Source organism: Schistocerca nitens, chromosome 3 (genome assembly GCF_023898315.1).
Source record: "Schistocerca nitens isolate TAMUIC-IGC-003100 chromosome 3, iqSchNite1.1, whole genome shotgun sequence".
NCBI lineage: Eukaryota > Metazoa > Arthropoda > Insecta > Orthoptera > Acrididae > Schistocerca > Schistocerca nitens.
In genome coordinates, this window is record NC_064616.1 from 160756209 (window position 1) to 160778298 (window position 22090).

Sequence of the window (22090 nt, forward strand, 5' to 3'; positions counted from 1 at the left end):
AGCAAAGAAAGGAACCAACAAAAGGAAGGAAGAAACGAGAAGGAAAAACCAAAAAGACCACGATTATAGGTCGTGAAACCGTCCGTCTCCGGACGCAGGCGCTAACTACCCCCGTGAGGGGGATGGACTCCTTTTAGTCGCCTCTTACGACAGGCAGGAATACCTCGGGCCTATTCTAATCCCCGGACCCGCAGGGGGGGAGAAGAGAAGTATGGGGCACAACTTGACTAAAGGGAGGAATCGGTTGGTAGCATGGGTTCACGAGTAATGGAAAAAATTAATTATGGGAGAAGAGAATTTAGTGGCACACCTTAACTAGAAGAAGGAAACGGATGGTAGGATGGGTACACGAGACATGGGAAAAACGCAAATTTGGGGGAAACGCAAATATTGGAGAAACGCAAATATGGGAGAAATGCAAATGGTTCAAATGGCTCTGAGCACTATGGGATTCAACTGCTGTGGTCATAAGTCCCCTAGAACTTAGAAGTACTTAAACCTATCAAACCTAAGGACATAACACACATCCATGCACGAGGCAGGATTCGAACCTGCGACCGTAGCGGTCGTGCGGTTCCAGACTGTAGCGCCCTTAACAGCTCGGCCACTCCGGCCGGTGGAGAAATGCAAATATGGGAAAAATGCAAATATGGGAGAAAACGCAAATATGGGAGAAAACGCAAATATGGGAAAAACGCAAATATGGGAAAAACGCAAATATGGGAAAAACGCAAATATGGGAAAAACGCAAATATGGGAAAAACGCAAATATGGGAAAAACGCAAATATGGGAAAAACGCAAATATGGGAAAAACGCAAATATGGGAAAAACGCAAATATGGGAAAAACGCAAATATGGGAAAAACGCAAATATGGGAAAAACGCAAATATGGGAAAAACGCAAATATGGGAAAAACGCAAATATGGGAAAAACGCAAATATGGGAAAAACGCAAATATGGGAAAAACGCAAATATGGGAAAAACGCAAATATGGGAAAAACGCAAATATGGGAAAAACGCAAATATGGGAAAAACGCAAATATGGGAAATACGCAAATATGGGAAATACGCAAATATGGGAAATACGCAAATATGGGAAATACGCAAATATGGGAAATACGCAAATATGGGAAAAACGCAAATATGGGAAAAACGCAAATATGGGAAAAACGCAAATATGGGAAAAACGCAAATATGGGAAAAACGCAAATATGGGAAAAACGCAAATATGGGAAAAACGCAAATATGGGAAAAACGCAAATATGGGAAAAACGCAAATATGGGAAAAACGCAAATATGGGAAAAACGCAAATATGGGAAAAACGCAAATATGGGAAAAACGCAAATATGGGAAAAACGCAAATATGGGAAAAACGCAAATATGGGAAAAACGCAAATATGGGAAAAACGCAAATATGGGAAAAACGCAAATATGGGAAAAACGCAAATATGGGAAAAACGCAAATATGGGAAAAACGCAAATATGGGAAAAACGCAAATATGGGAAAAACGCAAATATGGGAAAAACGCAAATATGGGAAAAACGCAAATATGGGAAAAACGCAAATATGGGAAAAACGCAAATATGGGAAAAACGCAAATATGGGAAAAACGCAAATATGGGAAAAACGCAAATATGGGAAAAACGCAAATATGGGAAAAACGCAAATATGGGAAAAACGCAAATATGGGAAAAACGCAAATATGGGAAAAACGCAAATATGGGAAAAAGCAAATATGGCAAAAACGAAAATATGGCAAAAACGAAAATATGGCTACAACACAAATATGGGAAAATCGCAAATATGGCAAAAACGCATATATGGGAAATTCGCAAATATGGGAAATTCGCAAATATGGGAAAAACGCAAATATGTGAAATACGCAAATATGTGAAATACGCAAATATGTGAAATACGAAAATATGGGAAAAACGCAAATATGGGAAAAACGCAAATATGGGAAAAACGCAAATATGGGAAAAACGCAAATATGGGAAAAACGCAAATATGGGAAAAACGCAAATATGGGAAAAACGCAAATATGGGAAAAACGCAAATATGGGAAAAACGCAAATATGGGAAAAACGCAAATATGGGAAAAACGCAAATATGGGAAAAACGCAAATATGGGAAAAACGCAAATATGGGAAAAACGCAAATATGGGAAAAACGCAAATATAGGAAAAACGCAAATATAGGAAAAACGCAAATATAGGAAAAACGCAAATATGGGAAAAACGCAAATATGGCAAAAACGCAAATATGGCAAAAACGCAAATATGGCAAAAACGCAAATATGGCAAAAACGCAAATATGGCAAAAACGCAAATATGGCAAAAACGCAAATATGGGAACACACAAATATGGGAAAAACGGAATTATGGGAAAAACGCATGTATGGGAAAAACGCATGTATGGGAAAAACGCATATATGGGAAAAACGCATAGATGGGGAAAAGGCATATATGGGAAAAAGGCATATATGGGAGAAGAGAAATATGGGGCACAACTTGTCTAAATGAAGGAATTGGTTGGTAGCATGGGTTCATCAGTACTGGAAAATCTTAAATATGAGTGAAGAGAATTTATTGGCACACCTTGACTAGAAGAAGGAAATGGTTGGTAGGATTTGTCCATGATATATGGGAAAAACGCAAATATGGCAAAAACGCAAATATGGCAAAAACGCAAATATGGCAAAAACGCAAATATGGCAAAAACGCAAATATGGCAAAAACGCAAATATGGCAAAAACGCAAATATGGCAAAAACGCAAATATGGCAAAAACGCAAATATGGCAAAAACGCAAATATGGCAAAAACGCAAATATGGCAAAAACGCAAATATGGCAAAAACGCAAATATGGCAAAAACGCAAATATGGGACAAACGCAAATATGGGACAAACGCAAATATGGGACAAACGCAAATATGGGACAAACGCAAATATGGGACAAACGCAAATATGGGACAAACGCAAATATGGGACAAACGCAAATATGGGACAAACGCAAATATGGGACAAACGCAAATATGGGACAAACGCAAATATGGGACAAACGCAAATATGGGACAAACGCAAATATGGGACAAACGCAAATATGGGACAAACGCAAATATGGGACAAACGCAAATATGGGACAAACGCAAATATGGGACAAACGCAAATATGGGACAAACGCAAATATGGGACAAACGCAAATATGGGACAAACGCAAATATGGGACAAACGCAAATATGGGACAAACGCAAATATGGGACAAACGCAAATATGGGACAAACGCAAATATGGGACAAACGCAAATATGGGACAAACGCAAATATGGGACAAACGCAAATATGGGACAAACGCAAATATGGGACAAACGCAAATATGGGAAAAACGCAAATATGGGAAAAACGCAAATATGGGAAAAACGCAAATATGGGAAAAACGCAAATATGGGAAAAACGCAAATATGGGAAAAACGCAAATATGGGAAAAACGCAAATATGGGAAAAACGCAAATATGGGAAAAACGCAAATATGGGAAAAACGCAAATATGGGAAAAACGCAAATATGGGAAAAACGCAAATATGGGAAAAACGCAAATATGGGAAAAAACGCAAATATGGGAAAAACGCAAATATGGGAAAAAACGCAAATATGGGAAAAAACGCAAATATGGGAAAAAACGCAAATATGGGAAAAAACGCAAATATGGGAAAAAACGCAAATATGGGAAAAAACGCAAATATGGGAAAAAACGCAAATATGGGAAAAAACGAATTTTTGAGAAAAAACGCACATATGGGAAAAACGCACATATGGGAAAAACGTACATATGGGAAAAACGTACATATGGGAAAAACGAAAATATGCGAAAAACGAAAATATGCGAAAAACGAAAATATGGGAAAAACACAAATATGGGAAAAACACAAATATGGGAAAAACACAAATATGGGAAAAACACAAATATGGGAAAAACACAAATATGGGAAAAACACAAATATGGGAAAAACACAAATATGGGAAAAACACAAATATGGGAAAAACGAAAATATGGCAAAAACGAAAATATGGCAAAACGAAAATATGGCAAAGCGAAAATATGGCAAAAACACAAATATGGGAAATTCGCAAATATGGGAAATTCGCAAATATGGCAAAAACGCAAATATGGGAAAAGCGGAAATATGGGAAAAGCGGAAATATGGGAAAAACGCAAATGTGGGAAAAACGCAAATGTGGGAAAAACGCAAATGTGGGAAAAACGCAAATGTGGGAAAAACGCAAATGTGGGAAAAACGCAAATGTGGGAAAAACGCAAATTTCGGAAAAAATGAAAATATGGGAGAAACGCACATATGGGAAAAACGTACATATGGGGAAAACGAAAATATGGGAAAAACGAAAATATGGGAAAAACGAAAATATGGGAAAAACGCAAATGTGGGAAAAACGCAAATATGGGAAAAACGCAAATATGGGAAAAACGCAAATATGGGAAAAACGCAAATATGGGAAAAACGCAAATATGGGAAAAACGCAAATATGGGAAAAACGCAAATATGGGAAAAACGCAAATATGGGAAAAACGCAAATATGGGAAAAACGCAAATATGGGAAAAACGCAAATATGGGAAAAACGCAAATATGGGAAAAACGCAAATATGGGAAAAACGCAAATATGGGAAAAACGCAAATATGGGTATAACGCAAATGTGGGTAAAAACGCAAATGTGGGGAAAAACGCAAATGTGGGGAAAACGCAAACGTGGGAAAAACGCAAATATGGGAATAACGCAAATATGGCGAAAACGCAAATATGGCGAAAACGCAAATATGGCAAAAACGGAATTATTGCAAAAAAGTAAATATGGAAAAAACGCAAATATGGGAAAAACACAGATATGGGAAAAACACAGATATGGGAAAAACGCAAATATGGGAAAAACGCAAATATGGCAAAAACGCAAATATGGCAAAAACTCAAATATGGGAAAACGCAAATATGGGAAAACGCAAATATGGGAAAACGCAAATATGGGAGAACGCAAATACGGGAAAATCGCAAATACGGGAAAAACGCAAAAAAGGGAGAAACGGAAATAAGGGACAAACGGAAATAAGGGAGAAGGGCCGGCCGGTGTGGCTGTGCGGTTAAAGGCGCTTCAGTCTGGAACCTCGTGACCGCTACGGTCGCAGGTTCGAATCCTGCCTCGGGCATGGATGTGTGTGATGTCCTTAGGTTAGTTAGGTTTAATTAGTTCTAAGTTCTAGGCGACTGATGACCTCAGAAGTTAAGTCGCATAGTGCTCAGAGCCATTGAACCAAGGGAGAAGAGAAGTATTAGGCACAACTTGACTAAAGGAAGGAATCAGTTGGTAGCATGGGTTCACGAGTAATGGAAAAAATTAATTATGGGAGAAGAGAATATAGTGGCACACCTTTACTAGAAGAACGAAACGGATGGTAGGAAGAGTACATGAGATATGGGAGAAACGCAAATATGGGAGAAACGCAAATATGGGAGAAACGCATATATGGGAGAAACGCATATATGGGAGAAACGCAAATATGGGAGAAACGCAAATATGGGAGAAACGCAAATATGAGAGAAACGCAAATATGAGAGAAAGGCAAATATGGGAGAAAGGCAAATATGGGAGAAACGCATATATGGGGGAAACGCATATATGGGAGAAAGGCAAATATGAGAATAACACAAATGTGGGAAAAACACAAATGTGGGAAAAACACAAATGTGGGAAAAACACAAATGTGGGAAAAACACAAATGTGGGAAAAACACAAATGTGGGAAAAACACAAATGTGGGAAAAACACAAATGTGGGAAAAACACAAATGTGGGAAAAACACAAATGTGGGAAAAACACAAATGTGGGAAAAACACAAATGTGGGAAAAACACAAATGTGGGAAAAACACAAATGTGGGAAAAACACAAATGTGGGAAAAACACAAATGTGGGAAAAACACAAATGTGGGAAAAACACAAATGTGGGAAAAACACAAATGTGGGAAAAACACAAATGTAGGGAAAACACAAATGTGGGGAAAACACAAATGTGGGGAAAACACAAATGTGGGGAAAACACAAATGTGGGGAAAACACAAATGTGGGGAAAACACAAATGTGGGGAAAACGCAAATGTGGGGAAAACGCAAATGTGGGGAAAACGCAAATATGGGAAAAACGCAAATATGGGAAAAACGCATAGATGGGAAAAACGCATAGATGGGAAAAACGCATAGATGGGAAAAACGCATAGATGGGAAAAACGCATAGATGGGAAAAACGCATAGATGGGAAAAACGCATAGATGGGAAAAACGCATAGATGGGAAAAACGCATAGATGGGAAAAACGCATAGATGGGAAAAACGCATAGATGGGAAAAACGCATAGATGGGAAAAACGCATAGATGGGAAAAACGCATAGATGGGAAAAACGCATAGATGGGAAAAACGCATAGATGGGAAAAACGCATAGATGGGAAAAACGCATAGATGGGAAAAACGCATAGATGGGAAAAACGCATAGATGGGAAAAACGCATAGATGGGAAAAAGGCAAATATGGGAAAAAGGCAAATATGGGAAAAAGGCAAATATGGGAAAAACGCAAATATGGGAAAAAGGCAAATATGGGAAAAAGGCAAATATGGGAAAAAGGCAAATATGGGAAAAAGGCAAATATGGGAAAAAGGCAAATATGGGAAAAAGGCAAATATGGGAAAAAGGCAAATATGGGAAAAAACGCAAATATGGGAAAAAATGCAAATATGGGAAAAAACGCAAATATGGGAAAAAACGCAAATATGGGAAAAAACGCAAATATGGGAAAAAACGCAAATATGGGAAAAAACGCACATATGGGAAAAAACGCACATATGGGAAAAACGTACATATGGGAAAAACGTACATATGGGAAAAACGTACATATGGGAAAAACGTACATATGGGAAAAACGTACATATGGGAAAAACGTACATATGGGAAAAACGTACATATGGGAAAAACGTACATATGGGAAAAACGCAAATATGGGAAAAACGCAAATATGGGAAAAACGCAAATATGGGAAAAACGCAAATATGGGAAAAACGCAAATATGGGAAAAACGCAAATATGGGAAAAACGCAAATATGGGAACATTGCAAATATGGGAACAACGCAAATATGGGAAAAACGCAAATATGGGAAAAACGCAAATATGGGAAAAACGCAAATATGGGAAAAACGCAAGTATGGGAAAAACGCAAGTATGGGAAAAACGCAAGTATGGGAAAAACGCAAGTATGGGAAAAACGCAAGTATGGGAAAAACGCAAGTATGGGAAAAACGCAAGTATGGGAAACCGCAAATACGGGTAAAACGCAAATACGGGTAAAACGCAAATACGGGTAAAACGCAAATACGGGTAAAACGCAAATACGGGTAAAACGCAAATATGGGTAAAACGCAAATATGGGTAAAACGCAAACATGGGAAAAACGCAAATATGGGAAAAACGCAAATATGGGAAAAACGCAAATATGGGAAAAACGCAAATATGAGAAAAACGCAAATATGGGAAAAACGGAAATATGGGGAAAACGCAAATACGGGAACAACGCAAATACGGGAACAACGCAAATATGGGAACAACGCAAATATGGGAACAACGCAAATATGGGAACAACGCAAATATGGGAACAACGCAAATATGGGAACAATGCAAATATGGGAAAAACGCAAATAAGGGAGAAGAGAAGTATGGGGCACAACTTGACCAAAGGAAGGAATCGGTTGGTAGCATGGTTTCACGACTAATGGAAAAAATTAATTATTGGAGAAGAGAATATAGTGGCACACCTTTACTAGAAGAACGAAACGGATGGTAGGAAGAGTACATGAGATATGGGAAAAACGCAAATATGGGAAAAAGCAAATATGGGAAAAAGCAAATATGGGAAAAAGCAAATATGGGAAAAAGCAAATATGGGAGAAAAGCAAATATGGGAGAAAAGCAAATATGGGAGAAAAGCAAATATGGGAGAAAAGCAAATGTGGGAGAAAAGCAAATGTGGGAGAAAAGCAAATGTGGGAGAAAAGCAAATGTGGGAGAAAAGCAAATGTGGGAGAAAAGCAAATGTGGGAGAAAAGCAAATGTGGGAGAAAAGCAAATGTGGGAGAAAGGCAAATGTGGGAGAAAGGCAAATGTGGGAGAAAGGCAAATGTGGGAGAAAGGCAAATGTGGGAGAAAGGCAAATATGGGAGAAAGGCAAATATGGGAGAAAGGCAAATATGGGAGAAAGGCAAATATGGGAGAAAGGCAAATATGGGAGAAAGGCAAATATGGGAGAAAGGCAAATATGGGAGAAAGGCAAATATGGGAGAAAGGCAAATATGGGAGAAAGGCAAATATGGGAGAAAGGCAAATATGGGAGAAAGGCAAATATGGGAGAAAGGCAAATATGGGAGAAAGGCAAATATGGGAGAAAGGCAAATATGGGAGAAAGGCAAATATGGGAGAAAGGCAAATATGGGAGAAAGGCAAATATGGGAGAAAGGCAAATATGGGAGAAAGGCAAATATGGGAGAAAGGCAAATATGGGAGAAAGGCAAATATGGGAGAAAGGCAAATATGGGAGAAAGGCAAATATGGGAGAAAGGCAAATATGGGAGAAAGGCAAATATGGGAGAAAGGCAAATATGGGAGAAAGGCAAATATGGGAGAAAGGCAAATATGGGAGAAAGGCAAATATGGGAGAAAGGCAAATATGGGAGAAAGGCAAATATGGGAGAAAGGCAAATATGGGAGAAAGGCAAATATGGGAGAAAGGCAAATATGGGAGAAAGGCAAATATGGGAGAAAGGCAAATATGGGAGAAAGGCAAATATGGGAGAAAGGCAAATATGGGAGAAAGGCAAATATGGGAGAAAGGCAAATATGGGAGAAAGGCAAATATGGGAGAAAGGCAAATATGGGAGAAAGGCAAATATGGGAGAAAGGCAAATATGGGAGAAAGGCAAATATGGGAGAAAGGCAAATATGGGAGAAAGGCAAATATGGGAGAAAGGCAAATATGGGAGAAAGGCAAATATGGGAGAAAGGCAAATATGGGAGAAAGGCAAATATGGGAGAAAGGCAAATATGGGAGAAAGGCAAATATGGGAGAAAGGCAAATATGGGAGAAAGGCAAATATGGGAGAAAGGCAAATATGGGAGAAAGGCAAATATGGGAGAAAGGCAAATATGGGAGAAAGGCAAATATGGGAGAAAGGCAAATATGGGAGAAAGGCAAATATGGGAGAAAGGCAAATATGGGAGAAAGGCAAATATGGGAGAAAGGCAAATATGGGAGAAAGGCAAATATGGGAGAAAGGCAAATATGGGAGAAAGGCAAATATGGGAGAAAGGCAAATATGGGAGAAAGGCAAATATGGGAGAAAGGCAAATATGGGAGAAAGGCAAATATGGGAGAAAGGCAAATATGGGAGAAAGGCAAATATGGGAGAAAGGCAAATATGGGAGAAAGGCAAATATGGCAAAAACGCAAATATGGCAAAAACGCAAATATGGCAAAAACGCAAATATGGCAAAAACGCAAATATGGCAAAAACGCAAATATGGCAAAAACGCAAATATGGCAAAAACGCAAATATGGCAAAAACGCAAATATGGCAAAAACGCAAATATGGCAAAAACGCAAATATGGCAAAAACGCAAATATGGCAAAAACGCAAATATGGCAAAAACGCAAATATGGCAAAAACGCAAATATGGCAAAAACGCAAATATGGCAAAAACGCAAATATGGCAAAAACGCAAATATGGCAAAAACGCAAATATGGCAAAAACGCAAATATGGCAAAAACGCAAATATGGCAAAAACGCAAATATGGCAAAAACGCAAATATGGCAAAAACGCAAATATGGCAAAAACGCAAATATGGCAAAAACGCAAAGATGGCAAAAACGCAAAGATGGCAAAAACGCAAATATGGCAAAAACGCAAATATGGCAAAAACGCAAATATGGCAAAAACGCAAATATGGCAAAAACGCAAATATGGCAAAAACGCAAATATGGCAAAAACGCAAATATGGCAAAAACGCAAATATGGCAAAAACGCAAATATGGCAAAAACGCAAATATGGCAAAAACGCAAATACGGGAAAGACGCAAATACGGGAAAGACGCAAATACGGGAAAGACGCAAATACGGGAAAGACGCAAATACGGGAAAGACGCAAATACGGGAAAGACGCAAATACGGGTAAAACGCAAATACGGGTAAAACGCAAATACGGGTAAAACGCAAATACGGGTAAAACGCAAATACGGGTAAAACGCAAATACGGGTAAAACGCAAATACGGGTAAAACGCAAATAAGGGTAAAACGCAAATACGGGTAAAACGGAAATACGGGTAAAACGGAAATACGGGTAAAACTGAAATACGGGTAAAACGCAAATACGGGTAAAACGCAAATACGGGTAAAACGCAAATACGGGTAAAACGCAAATACGGGTAAAACGCAAATACGGGAAAGACGCAAATACGGGAAAGACGCAAATACGGGAAAGACGCAAATACGGGAAAGACGCAAATACGGGAAAGACGCAAATACGGGAAAGACGCAAATACGGGAAAGACGCAAATACGGGAAAGACGCAAATACGGGAAAGACGCAAATACGGGAAAGACGCAAATACGGGAAAGACGCAAATACGGGAAAGACGCAAATACGGGAAAGACGCAAATACGGGAAAGACGCAAATACGGGAAAGACGCAAATACGGGAAAGACGCAAATACGGGAAAAAGGCAATATGGGAAAAACGCATATGTGGGAAAAACGCATATGTGGGAAAAACGCATGTGGGAAAAACGCATATGTGGGAAAAACGCATATGTGGGAAAAACGCATATGTGGGAAAAACGCATATGTGGGAAAAACGCATATGTGGGAAAAACGCATATATGGGAAAAACGCATATATGGGAAAAACGCATATATGGGAAAAACGCATATATGGGAAAAACGCAGATAGGGGAAAAACGCAGATAGGGGAAAAACGCAGATAGGGGAAAAACGCAGATAGGGGAAAAACGCAGATAGGGGAAAAACGCAGATAGGGGAAAAACGCAGATAGGGGGAAAACGCAGATAGGGGAAAAACGCAGATAGGGGAAAAACGCAGATAGGGGAAAAACGCAGATAGGGGAAAAACGCAGATAGGGGAAAAACGCAGATAGGGGAAAAACGCAGATAGGGGAAAAACGCAGATAGGGGAAAAACGCAGATAGGGGAAAAACGCAGATAGGGGAAAAACGCAGATAGGGGAAAAACGCAGATAGGGGAGAAACGCAAATAGGGGAGAAACGCAAATAGGGGAGAAACGCAAATAGGGGAGAAACGCAAATAGGGGAGAAACGCAAATAGGGGAGAAACGCAAATAGGGGAGAAACGAAAATAGGGGAGAAACGCAAATAGGGGAGAAACGCAAATAGGGGAGAAACGCAAATAGGGGAGAAACGCAAATAGGGGAGAAACGCAAATAGGGGAGAAACGCAAATAGGGGAGAAACGCAAATAGGGGAGAAACGCAAATAGGGGAGAAACGCAAATAGGGGAGAAACGCAAATAGGGGAGAAACGCAAATAGGGGAAAAACGCAAATAGGGGAAAAACGCAAATAGGGGAAAAACGCAAATAGGGGAAAAACGCAAATAGGGGAAAAACGCAAATAGGGGAAAAACGCAAATAGGGGAAAAACGCAAATAGGGGAAAAACGCAAATAGGGGAAAAACGCAAATAGGGGAAAAACGCAAATAGGGGAAAAACGCAAATAGGGGAAAAACGCAAATAGGGGAAAAACGCAAATAGGGGAAAAACGCAAATAGGGGAAAAACGCAAATAGGGGAAAAACGCAAATAGGGGAAAAACGCAAATAGGGGAAAAACGCAAATAGGGGAAAAACGCAAATAGGGGAAAAACGCAAATAGGGGAAAAACGCAAATAGGGGAAAAACGCAAATAGGGGAAAAACGCAAATATAGGAAAAACGCAAATACGGGAAAAAACACAAATACGGGAAAAAACGCAAATACGGGAAAAAACGCGAATATCGGGAAAAACGCAAATATGGGAAAAACGCAAATATGGGAAAAACGCAAATATGGCAAAAACGCTAATATGGGAAAATCGCAAATATGGGAAAAACGGAAATATGGGAAAAACGGAAATATGGGAAAAACGGAAATATGGGAAAAACGGAAATATGGGAAAAACGGAAATATGGGAAAAACGGAAATATGGGAAAAACGGAAATATGGGAAAAACGGAAATATGGGAAAAACGGAAATATGGGAAAAACTGAAATATGGGAAAAACTGAAATATGGGAAAAACGGAAATATGGGAAAAACGCAAATATGCGAAAAACGCAAATATGCGAAAAACGCAAATATGGGAAAAACGCAAATATGGGAAAAACGCAAATATGGGAAAAACGCAAATATAGGAAAAACGCAAATATGGGAAAAACACAAATACGGGAAAAAACGCAAATATGGGAAAAAACGCGCATATCGGGAAAAACGCAAATATGGGAAAAACGCACATATGGGAAAAACGCACATATGGGAAAAACGCACATATGGGAAAATCGCAAATATGGGAAAAACGCAAATACGGGAAAAACGCAAATATGGGAAATAAGCTAATATGGGTATAACGCAAATATGGGAACAACGCAAATACGGGAGAAATGCAAATATGGGAACAACGCAAATATGGGAAAAACGCAAATAAGGGAAAAACGCAAATAAGGGAGAAGAGAAGTATGGGGCACAACTTGACAAAAGGAAGGAATCGGTTGGTAGCATGGTTTCACGACTAATGGAAAAAATTAATTATGGGAGAAGAGAATATAGTGGCACACCTTTACTTGAAGAAGGAAACGGATGGTAGGAAGGGTACATGAGATATGGGAAAAACGCAAATATGGGAAAAAGCAAATATGGGAAAAAGCAAATATGGGAGAAAGCAAATATGGGAGAAACGCAAATATGGGAGAAAAGCAAATATGGGAGAAAAGCAAATATGGGAGAAAAGCAAATATGGGAGAAAAGCAAATATGGGAGAAAAGCAAATATGGGAGAAAAGCAAATATGGGAGAAACGCAAATATGGGAGAAACACAAACATGGGTGAAAAGTAAATATGGGGGAAATGCAAATATGGGAGGAAGGCAGATATGGGAGAAAGGCAGATATGGGAGAAAGGCAGATATGGGAGAAAGGCAGATATGGGAGAAAGGCAGATATGGGAGAAAGGCAAATAGGGGAGAAAGGCAAATAGGGGAGAAAGGCAAATAGGGGAGAAAGGCAAATAGGGGAGAAAGGCAAATAGGGGAGAAAGGCAAATAGGAGAGAAAGGCAAATATGGCAAAACTCAATTATGGCAAAAACGCAACTATGGCAAAAACGGAAATATGGGAATAACGCAACTAATGGAAAAACGCAACTATGGGAAAACCGCAACTATGGGAAAAACGCAACTATGGGAAAAACGCAACTATGGGAAAAACGCAACTATGGGAAAAACGCAACTATGGGAAAAACGCAACTATGGGAAAAACGCAACTATGGGAAAAACGCAACTATGGGAAAAACGCAACTATGGGAAAAACGCAACTATGGGAAAAATGCAACTATGGGAAAAACGCAACTATGGGAAAAACGCAACTATGGGAAAAACGCAACTATGGGAAAAACGCAACTATGGGAAAAACGCATATATGCGAGAACAGAAATATGGGGCACAACTTGACTAAATGAAGGAATTGGTTGGTAGCATGGGTTCATGAGTAATGGAAAATCTTGAATATGAGAGAAGAGAATTTATTGGCACACCTTGACTAGAAGAAGGAAAGGGTCTGTAGGATTTGTCCATGATATATGGGAAAAACGCAAATGTGGGACGCAAATATGGGAAAAACGCAAATATTGGTAAAAACGCAATTATGGGAAAAACGCAAATACAGGAAACACGCAAATACGGGAAAAACGCAAATATGGGAAACACGAAAAATGGAAAAAACGCAAATAAGGGAGAAGAGAAGTATGGGGCACAACTTGACTAAATGAAGGAATTGGTTGGTAGCATGGGTTCATGAGTAATGGAAAATCTTAAATATGAGAGAAGAGAATTTATTGGTGTAGTGGACTGACAAGGCAGCCAGTCCACAGTGGAGGGTAACCGAAAGACACCCCTACAGACACGCCGACTGGCGTGAGGTCTGAAACAGGATACGTGATGAAAGCTATAAAGAACAGAACGGAGCTTCTTGTATACTTAACTTTAATTCATTGTGGTACATTTCTCTTGATAATACAAGTGAGACTCTCTCCAGATATGGTTAATGGCGCCTTCGTAGTCTGTAGCCATAGACTTAGCTGAAGGCTATTCTATCTGTCTCTCGGCAAATGAGAGAAAGGCTTCGTACGTGTAGTCGCTAGCAATGTCGTCCGTACAACTGGGGCGAGTGCTAGTCCGTCTCTCAAGACCTGCCGTGTGGCGGCGCTCGGTCTGCGATCACACAGTGGCGACACGCGGGTCCGTCATGTACTAATGGACCGCGGCCGATTTAAAGCAACCACCTAGCAAGTGTGGTGACTAGCGGTGACACCACAATTGGCACACCTTGACTAAAAGAAGGAAATAGTTGGTAAGATTTGTCCATGATATATGGAAAAAACGCAAATATTAAAAAACGCAAATATGGGAAAACCGCAAATATGGGAAAGACTCAAATATGGGAAAAAGGCAAATATGGGAAAAAGGCAAATATGGGAAAAAGGCGAATATGGGAAAAATGCAAATATGGGAAAAACGCAAATATGGGAAAAACGCACATATGGGAAAAACGCACATATGGGAAAAACGCACATATGGGAAAAAAGCACATATGGGAAAAACGAAAAAATGGGAAAAACGCAAATATGGGAAAAACGCAAGTATGGGAAAAACGCAAGTATGGGAAAAACGCAAATGTAGGAAAAACGCAAATATGGGAAAAACGCAAATATGGGTACAACGCAAATATGGGAACAACGCAAATACGGGAGAAATGCAAATATGGGAACAACGCAAATATGGGAAAAACGCAAATATGGGAAAAACGCAAATAAGGGAGAAGAGAAGTATGGGGCACAACTTGACAAAAGGAAGGAATCGGTTGGTAGCATGGTTTCACGACTAATGGAAAAAATTAATTATGGGAGAAGAGAATATAGTGGCACACCTTTACTGCAAGAAGGAAACGGATGGTAGGAAGGGTACATGAGATATGGGAAAAACGCAAATATGGGAAAAAGCAAATATGGGAAAAAGCAAATATGGGAGAAACGCAAATATGGGAGAAAAGCAAATATGGGAGAAAAGCAAATATGGGAGAAAAGCAAATATGGGAGAAAAGCAAATATGGGAGAAACACAAATATGGGAGAAACACAAATATGGGTGAAAAGTAAATATGGGGGAAATGCAAATATGGGAGAAAGGCAGATATGGGAGAAAGGCAAATAGGGGAGAAAGGCAAATAGGGGAGAAAGGCAAATAGGGGAGAAAGGCAAATAGGGGAGAAAGGCAAATAGGGGAGAAAGGCAAATAGGCTAGAAAGGCAAATATGGCAAAACTCAAATATGGCAAAAACGCAAATATGGCAAAAACGGAAATATGGGAATAACGCAACTAATGGAAAAACGCAACTATGGGAAAAACCCAACTATGGAAAAACCGCAACTATGGGAAAAACGCAACTATGGGAAAAACGCAACTATGGGAAAAACGCAACTATGGGAAAAACGCAACTATGGGAAAAACGCAACTATGGGAAAAACGCAACTATGGGAAAAACGCAACTATGGGAAAAACGCAACTATGGGAAAAACGCAACTATGGGAAAAACGCAAATATGTGAAAAACGCAAATATGGGAAAAACGCAAATATGGGAAAAACGCAAATATGGGAAAAACGCAAATATGGGAAAAACGCAAATGTGAGAAAAACGCAAATGTGGGAAAAACGCAAATGTGGGAAAAACGCAAATGTGGGGAAAACGCAAATGTGGGAAAAACAAAAGTGTGGGAAAAACAAAAATGTGGGAAAAACAAAAATTAGGGAAAAACAAAAATGTGGGAAAAACGCAAATGTGGGGAAAACGCCAATATGGGAAAAACGCATATATGGGAAAAACGAATATATGAAAAAACGCATCTATGGGAGAAGAGAAATATGGGGCACAACTTGACTAAATGGAGTAATTGGTTGATAGCATGGGTTCATGAGTAATGGAAAATCTTAAATATAAGAGAAGAAGGAAATGCTTGGTAGGATTTGTCCATGATGTATGGGAAAAACTCTAATATGGGAGAAACACAAATATGGGAGAAACGTAATTATGGGAGAAACACAAACATGGGAGAAACGCAAATGTGGGTAAAACGCAATTATATGTAAAACGCAAATGTGGGGAAAACGCAAATGTGGGGAAAACGCAAATGTGGGGAAAACGCAAATGTGGGGAAAACGCAAATGTGGGGAAAACGCAAATGTGGGGAAAACGCAAATGTGGGGAAAACGCAAATGTGGGGAAAACGCAAATGTGGGGAAAACGCAAATGTGGGGAAAACGCAAATGTGGGGAAAACGCAAATGTGGGGAAAACGCAAATGTGGGGAAAACGCAAATGTGGGGAAAACGCAAATGTGGGGAAAACGCAAATGTGGGGAAAACGCAAATGTGGGGAAAACGCAAATGTGGGGAAAACGCAAATGTGGGGAAAACGCAAATGTGGGGAAAACGCAAATGTGGGGAAAACGCAAATGTGGGGAAAACGCAAATGTGGGGAAAACGCAAATGTGGGGAAAACGCAAATGTGGGGAAAACGCAAATGTGGGGAAAACGCAAATGTGGGGAAAACGCAAATGTGGGGAAAACGCAAATGTGGGGAAAACGCAAATGTGGGAAAAACGCAAATGTGGGAAAAACGCAAATATGGGAATAACGCAAATATGGGAATAACGCAAATATGGGGAAAACGCAAATATGGGAAAAACGCAAATATGGGAGAAACGCAAAGATAGTAGTAATGCAAATATGGGAAAAACGCAAATATGGCCGAAACGCAAATATGGCAAAAACGCGAATATGGCAAAAACGCAAATATGGCAAAAACGCAAATATGGCAAAAACGCAAATATGGCAAAAACGCAAATATGGCAAAAACGCAAATATGGCAAAAACGCAAATATGGCAAAAACGCAAATATGGCAAAAACGCAAATATGGCAAAAACGCAAATATGGCAAAAACGCAAATATGCAAATATGGCAAAAACGCAAATATGGCAAAAACGCAAATATGGCAAAAACGCAAATATGGCAAAAACGCAAATATGGCAAAAACGCAAATATGGCAAAAACGCAAATATGGGAACACGCAAATTTGGGAAAACGCAAATATGGGAAAAATGCATATATGGGAAAAACGCAAATATGGGAAAAACGCAAATATGGGAAAAACGCAAATAAGGGAGAAGAGAACTATGGGGCATAACTTGACTAAAGGAAGGAATCGGTTGGTAGCATAGGTTAACGAGTAATGGAAAAAATTAATTATGGGAGAAGAGAATTTAGTGGCACACCTTTATTAGAAGAAGGAAACGGATGGTAGGATGGGTACATGAGATATGGGAAAAACGCAAATATGGGAGAAACGCAAATATGGGAGAAACGCAAATATGGGAGAAACGCAAATATGGGAGGAACGCAAATATGGGAGAAAGGCAAATATGGGAGAAAGGCAAATATGGGAGAAAGGCAAGTATGGGAGAAAGGCAAGTATGGGAGAAAGGCAAGTATGGGAGAAAGGCAAATATGGGAGAAAAGCAAATATGGGAGAAAGGCAAATATGGCAGAAAGGCAAATATGGCAAAAACGCAAATACGGAAAAAACGCAACTATGGCAAAAACGGAAATATGGGAATAACGCAACTAATGGAAAAACGCAACTATGGGAAAAACGCAACTATGGGAAAACCGCAACTATGGGAAAACCGCAACTATGGGAAAAACGCAACTATGGGAAAAACGCAACTATGGGAAAAACGCAACTATGGGAAAAACGCAACTATGGGAAAAACGCAACTATGGGAAAAACGCAACTATGGGAAAAACGCAACTATGGGAAAAACGCAACTATGGGAAAAACGCAACTATGAGAAAAACGCAACTATGGGAAAAACGCAAATATGTGAAAAACGCAAATATGGGAAAAACGCAAATGTGGGAAAAACGCAAATGTGGGAAAAACGCAAATGTGGGAAAAACGCAAACGTGGGAAAAACGCAAATGTGGGAAAAACGCAAATGTGGGGAAAACGCAAATGTGGGGAAAACGCAAATGTGGGAAAAACAAAAGTGTGGGAAAAACAAAAATGTGGGAAAAACAAAAATTAGGGAAAAACAAAAATGTGGGAAAAACGCAAATGTGGGGAAAACGCAAATATGGGAAAAACGCTTATATGGGAAAAACGCATATATGCGAGAACAGAAATATGGGGCACAACTTGACTAAATGAAGGAATTGGTTGGTAGCATGGGTTCATGAGTAATGGAAAATCTTAAATATGAGAGAAGAGAATTTATTGGCACACCTTGACTAGAAGAAGGAAAGGGTCTGTAGGATTTGTCCATGATATATGGGAAAAACGCAAATGTGGGACGCAAATATGGGAAAAACGCAAATATTGGTAAAAACGCAATTATGGGAAAAACGCAAATACAGGAAACACGCAAATACGGGAAAAACGCAAATATGGGAAACACGAAAAATGGAAAAAACGCAAATAAGGGAGAAGAGAAGTATGGGGCACAACTTGACTAAATGAAGGAATTGGTTGGTAGCATGGGTTCATGAGTAATGGAAAATCTTAAATATGAGAGAAGAGAATTTATTGGTGTAGTGGACTGACAAGGCAGCCAGTCCACAGTGGAGGGTAACCGAAAGACACCCCTACAGACACGCCGACTGGCGTGAGGTCTGAAACAGGATACGTGATGAAAGCTATAAAGAACAGAACGGAGCTTCTCGTATACTTAACTTTAATTCATTGTGGTACATTTCTCTTGATAATACAAGTGAGACTCTCTCCAGATATGGTTAATGGCGCCTTCGTAGTCTGTAGCCATAGACTTAGCTGAAGGCTATTCTATCTGTCTCTCGGCAAATGAGAGAAAGGCTTCGTACGTGTAGTCGCTAGCAATGTCGTCCGTACAACTGGGGCGAGTGCTAGTCCGTCTCTCTAGACCTGCCGTGTGGCGGCGCTCGGTCTGCGATCACACAGTGGCGACACGCGGGTCCGTCATGTACTAATGGACCGCGGCCGATTTAAAGCAACCACCTAGCAAGTGTGGTGACTAGCGGTGACACCACAATTGGCACACCTTGACTAAAAGAAGGAAATAGTTGGTAAGATTTGTCCATGATATATGGAAAAAACGCAAATATTAAAAAACGCAAATATGGGAAAACCGCAAATATGGGAAAAACTCAAATATGGGAAAAAGGCAAATATGGGAAAAAGGCGAATATGGGAAAAATGCAAATATGGGAAAAACGCAAATATGGGTAAAACGCACATATGGGAAAAACGCACATATGGGAAAAAAGCACATATGGGAAAAACGAAAAAATGGGAAAAACGCAAATATGGGAAAAACGCAAGTATGGGAAAAACGCAAATGTAGGAAAAACGCAAATATGGGAAAAACGCAAATATGGGTACAACGCAAATATGGGAACAACGCAAATACGGGAGAAATGCAAATATGGGAACAACGCAAATATGGGAAAAACGCAAATATGGGAAAAACGCAAATAAGGGAGAAGAGAAGTATGGGGCACAACTTGACAAAAGGAAGGAATCGGTTGGTAGCATGGTTTCACGACTAATGGAAAAAATTAATTATGGGAGAAGAGAATATAGTGGCACACCTTTACTGCAAGAAGGAAACGGATGGTAGGAAGGGTACATGAGATATGGGAAAAACGCAAATATGGGAAAAAGCAAATATGGGAAAAAGCAAATATGGGAGAAACGCAAATATGGGAGAAAAGCAAATATGGGAGAAAAGCAAATATGGGAGAAAAGCAAATATGGGAGAAACGCAAATATGGGAGAAACGCAAATATGGGAGAAACACAAATATGGGTGAAAAGTAAATATGGGGGAAATGCAAATATGGGAGGAAGGCAGATATGGGAGAAAGGCAAATAGGGGAGAAAGGCAAATAGGGGAGAAAGGCAAATAGGGGAGAAAGGCAAATAGGGGAGAAAGGCAAATAGGCTAGAAAGGCAAATATGGCAAAACTCAAATATGGCAAAAACGCAAATATGGCAAAAACGGAAATATGGGAATAACGCAACTAATGGAAAAACGCAACTATGGGAAAAACCCAACTATGGAAAAACCGCAACTATGGGAAAGACGCAACTATGGGAAAAACGCAACTATGGGAAAAACGCAACTATGGGAAAAACGCAACTATGGGAAAAACGCAACTATGGGAAAAACGCAACTATGTGAAAAACGCAAATATGGGAAAAACGCAAATATGGGAAAAACGCAAATATGGGAAAAACGCAAATGTGAGAAAAACGCAAATGTGGGAAAAACGCAAATGTGGGAAAAACGCAAATGTGGGGAAAACGCAAATGTGGGAAAAACAAAAGTGTGGGAAAAACAAAAATGTGGGAAAAACAAAAATTAGGGAAAAACAAAAATGTGGGAAAAACGCAAATGTGGGGAAAACGCCAATATGGGAAAAACGCATATATGGGAAAAACGAATATATGAAAAAACGCATCTATGGGAGAAGAGAAATATGGGGCACAACTTGACTAAATGGAGTAATTGGTTGATAGCATGGGTTCATGAGTAATGGAAAATCTTAAATATAAGAGAAGAAGGAAATGCTTGGTAGGATTTGTCCATGATGTATGGGAAAAACTCTAATATGGGAGAAACACAAATATGGGAGAAACGTAATTATGGGAGAAACACAAACATGGGAGAAACGCAAATGTGGGTAAAACGCAATTATATGTAAAACGCAAATGTGGGGAAAACGCAAATGTGGGGAAAACGCAAATGTGGGGAAAACGCAAATGTGGGGAAAACGCAAATGTGGGGAAAACGCAAATGTGGGAAAAACGCAAATGTGGGAAAAACGCAAATGTGGGAAAAACGCAAATATGGGAATAACGCAAATATGGGGAAAACGCAAATATGGGAGAAACGCAAAGATAGTAGTAATGCAAATATGGGAAAAACGCAAATATGGCCGAAACGCAAATATGGCAAAAACGCGAATATGGCAAAAACGCAAATATGGCAAAAACGCAAATATGGCAAAAACGCAAATATTGCAGAAACGCAAATATGGCAAATATGCAAATATGGCAAAAACGCAAATATGGCAAAAACGCAAATATGGCAAAAACACAAATATGGCAAAAACGCAAATATGGGAACACGCAAATTTGGGAAAACGCAAATATGGGAAAAATGCATATATGGGAAAAACGCAAATATGGGAAAAACGCAAATATGGGAAAAACGCAAATAAGGGAGAAGAGAAGTATGGGGCATAACTTGACTAAAGGAAGGAATCGGTTGGTAGCATAGGTTAATGAGTAATGGAAAAAATTAATTATGGGAGAAGAGAATTTAGTGGCACACCTTTATTAGAAGAAGGAAACGGATGGTAGGATGGGTACATGAGATATGGGAAAAACGCAAATATGGGAGAAACGCAAATATGGGAGAAACGCAAATATGGGAGAAACGCAAATATGGGAGAAACGCAAATATGGGAGAAAGGCAAGTATGGGAGAAAGGCAAGTATGGGAGAAAGGCAAGTATGGGAGAAAGGCAAGTATGGGAGAAAAGCAAATATGGGAGAAAAGCAAATATGGGAGAAAGGCAAATATGGCAGAAAGGCAAATATGGCAAAAACGCAAATACGGAAAA

General features: G+C 39.5%; 4 protein-coding genes across 4 annotated transcripts; all 4 read left to right on the plus strand.

Annotated features, from left to right (window-relative positions):
• The first annotated feature begins 2866 nt into the window (after positions 1 to 2866).
• LOC126249121 (uncharacterized) lies at positions 2867 to 4333 on the plus strand. Its single transcript, XM_049950772.1, has one exon. It carries the CDS (start codon positions 2867 to 2869, stop codon positions 4331 to 4333), a length of 1467 nt encoding a protein of 488 aa, XP_049806729.1.
• A 2237-nt stretch (positions 4334 to 6570) lies between these two features.
• LOC126249122 (uncharacterized) lies at positions 6571 to 7401 on the plus strand. Its single transcript, XM_049950774.1, has one exon. The coding sequence runs from the start codon at positions 6571 to 6573 to the stop codon at positions 7399 to 7401; it is 831 nt and encodes a 276-aa protein (XP_049806731.1).
• A 5582-nt stretch (positions 7402 to 12983) lies between these two features.
• Positions 12984 to 13373, plus strand: LOC126249123 (bmK-YA precursor-like). Its single transcript, XM_049950775.1, has one exon. It carries the CDS (start codon positions 12984 to 12986, stop codon positions 13371 to 13373), a length of 390 nt encoding a protein of 129 aa, XP_049806732.1.
• A 3152-nt stretch (positions 13374 to 16525) lies between these two features.
• On the plus strand, positions 16526 to 17143 carry LOC126249124 (uncharacterized). The gene has a single exon (XM_049950776.1). It carries the CDS (start codon positions 16526 to 16528, stop codon positions 17141 to 17143), a length of 618 nt encoding a protein of 205 aa, XP_049806733.1.
• The last annotated feature ends 4947 nt before the right edge of the window (positions 17144 to 22090 follow it).

Coding starts and splice junctions, on each gene's coding strand:
- LOC126249123 (XM_049950775.1), top strand. CDS start 12,984: ATGGGAAAAACGCAAATATGGGAAAAAGCAAATATGGGAAAAAGCAAA.
- LOC126249124 (XM_049950776.1), top strand. CDS start 16,526: ATGTGGGGAAAACGCAAATGTGGGGAAAACGCAAATGTGGGGAAAACG.
- LOC126249122 (XM_049950774.1), top strand. CDS start 6,571: ATGGGAAAAAGGCAAATATGGGAAAAAGGCAAATATGGGAAAAAGGCA.
- LOC126249121 (XM_049950772.1), top strand. CDS start 2,867: ATGGCAAAAACGCAAATATGGGACAAACGCAAATATGGGACAAACGCA.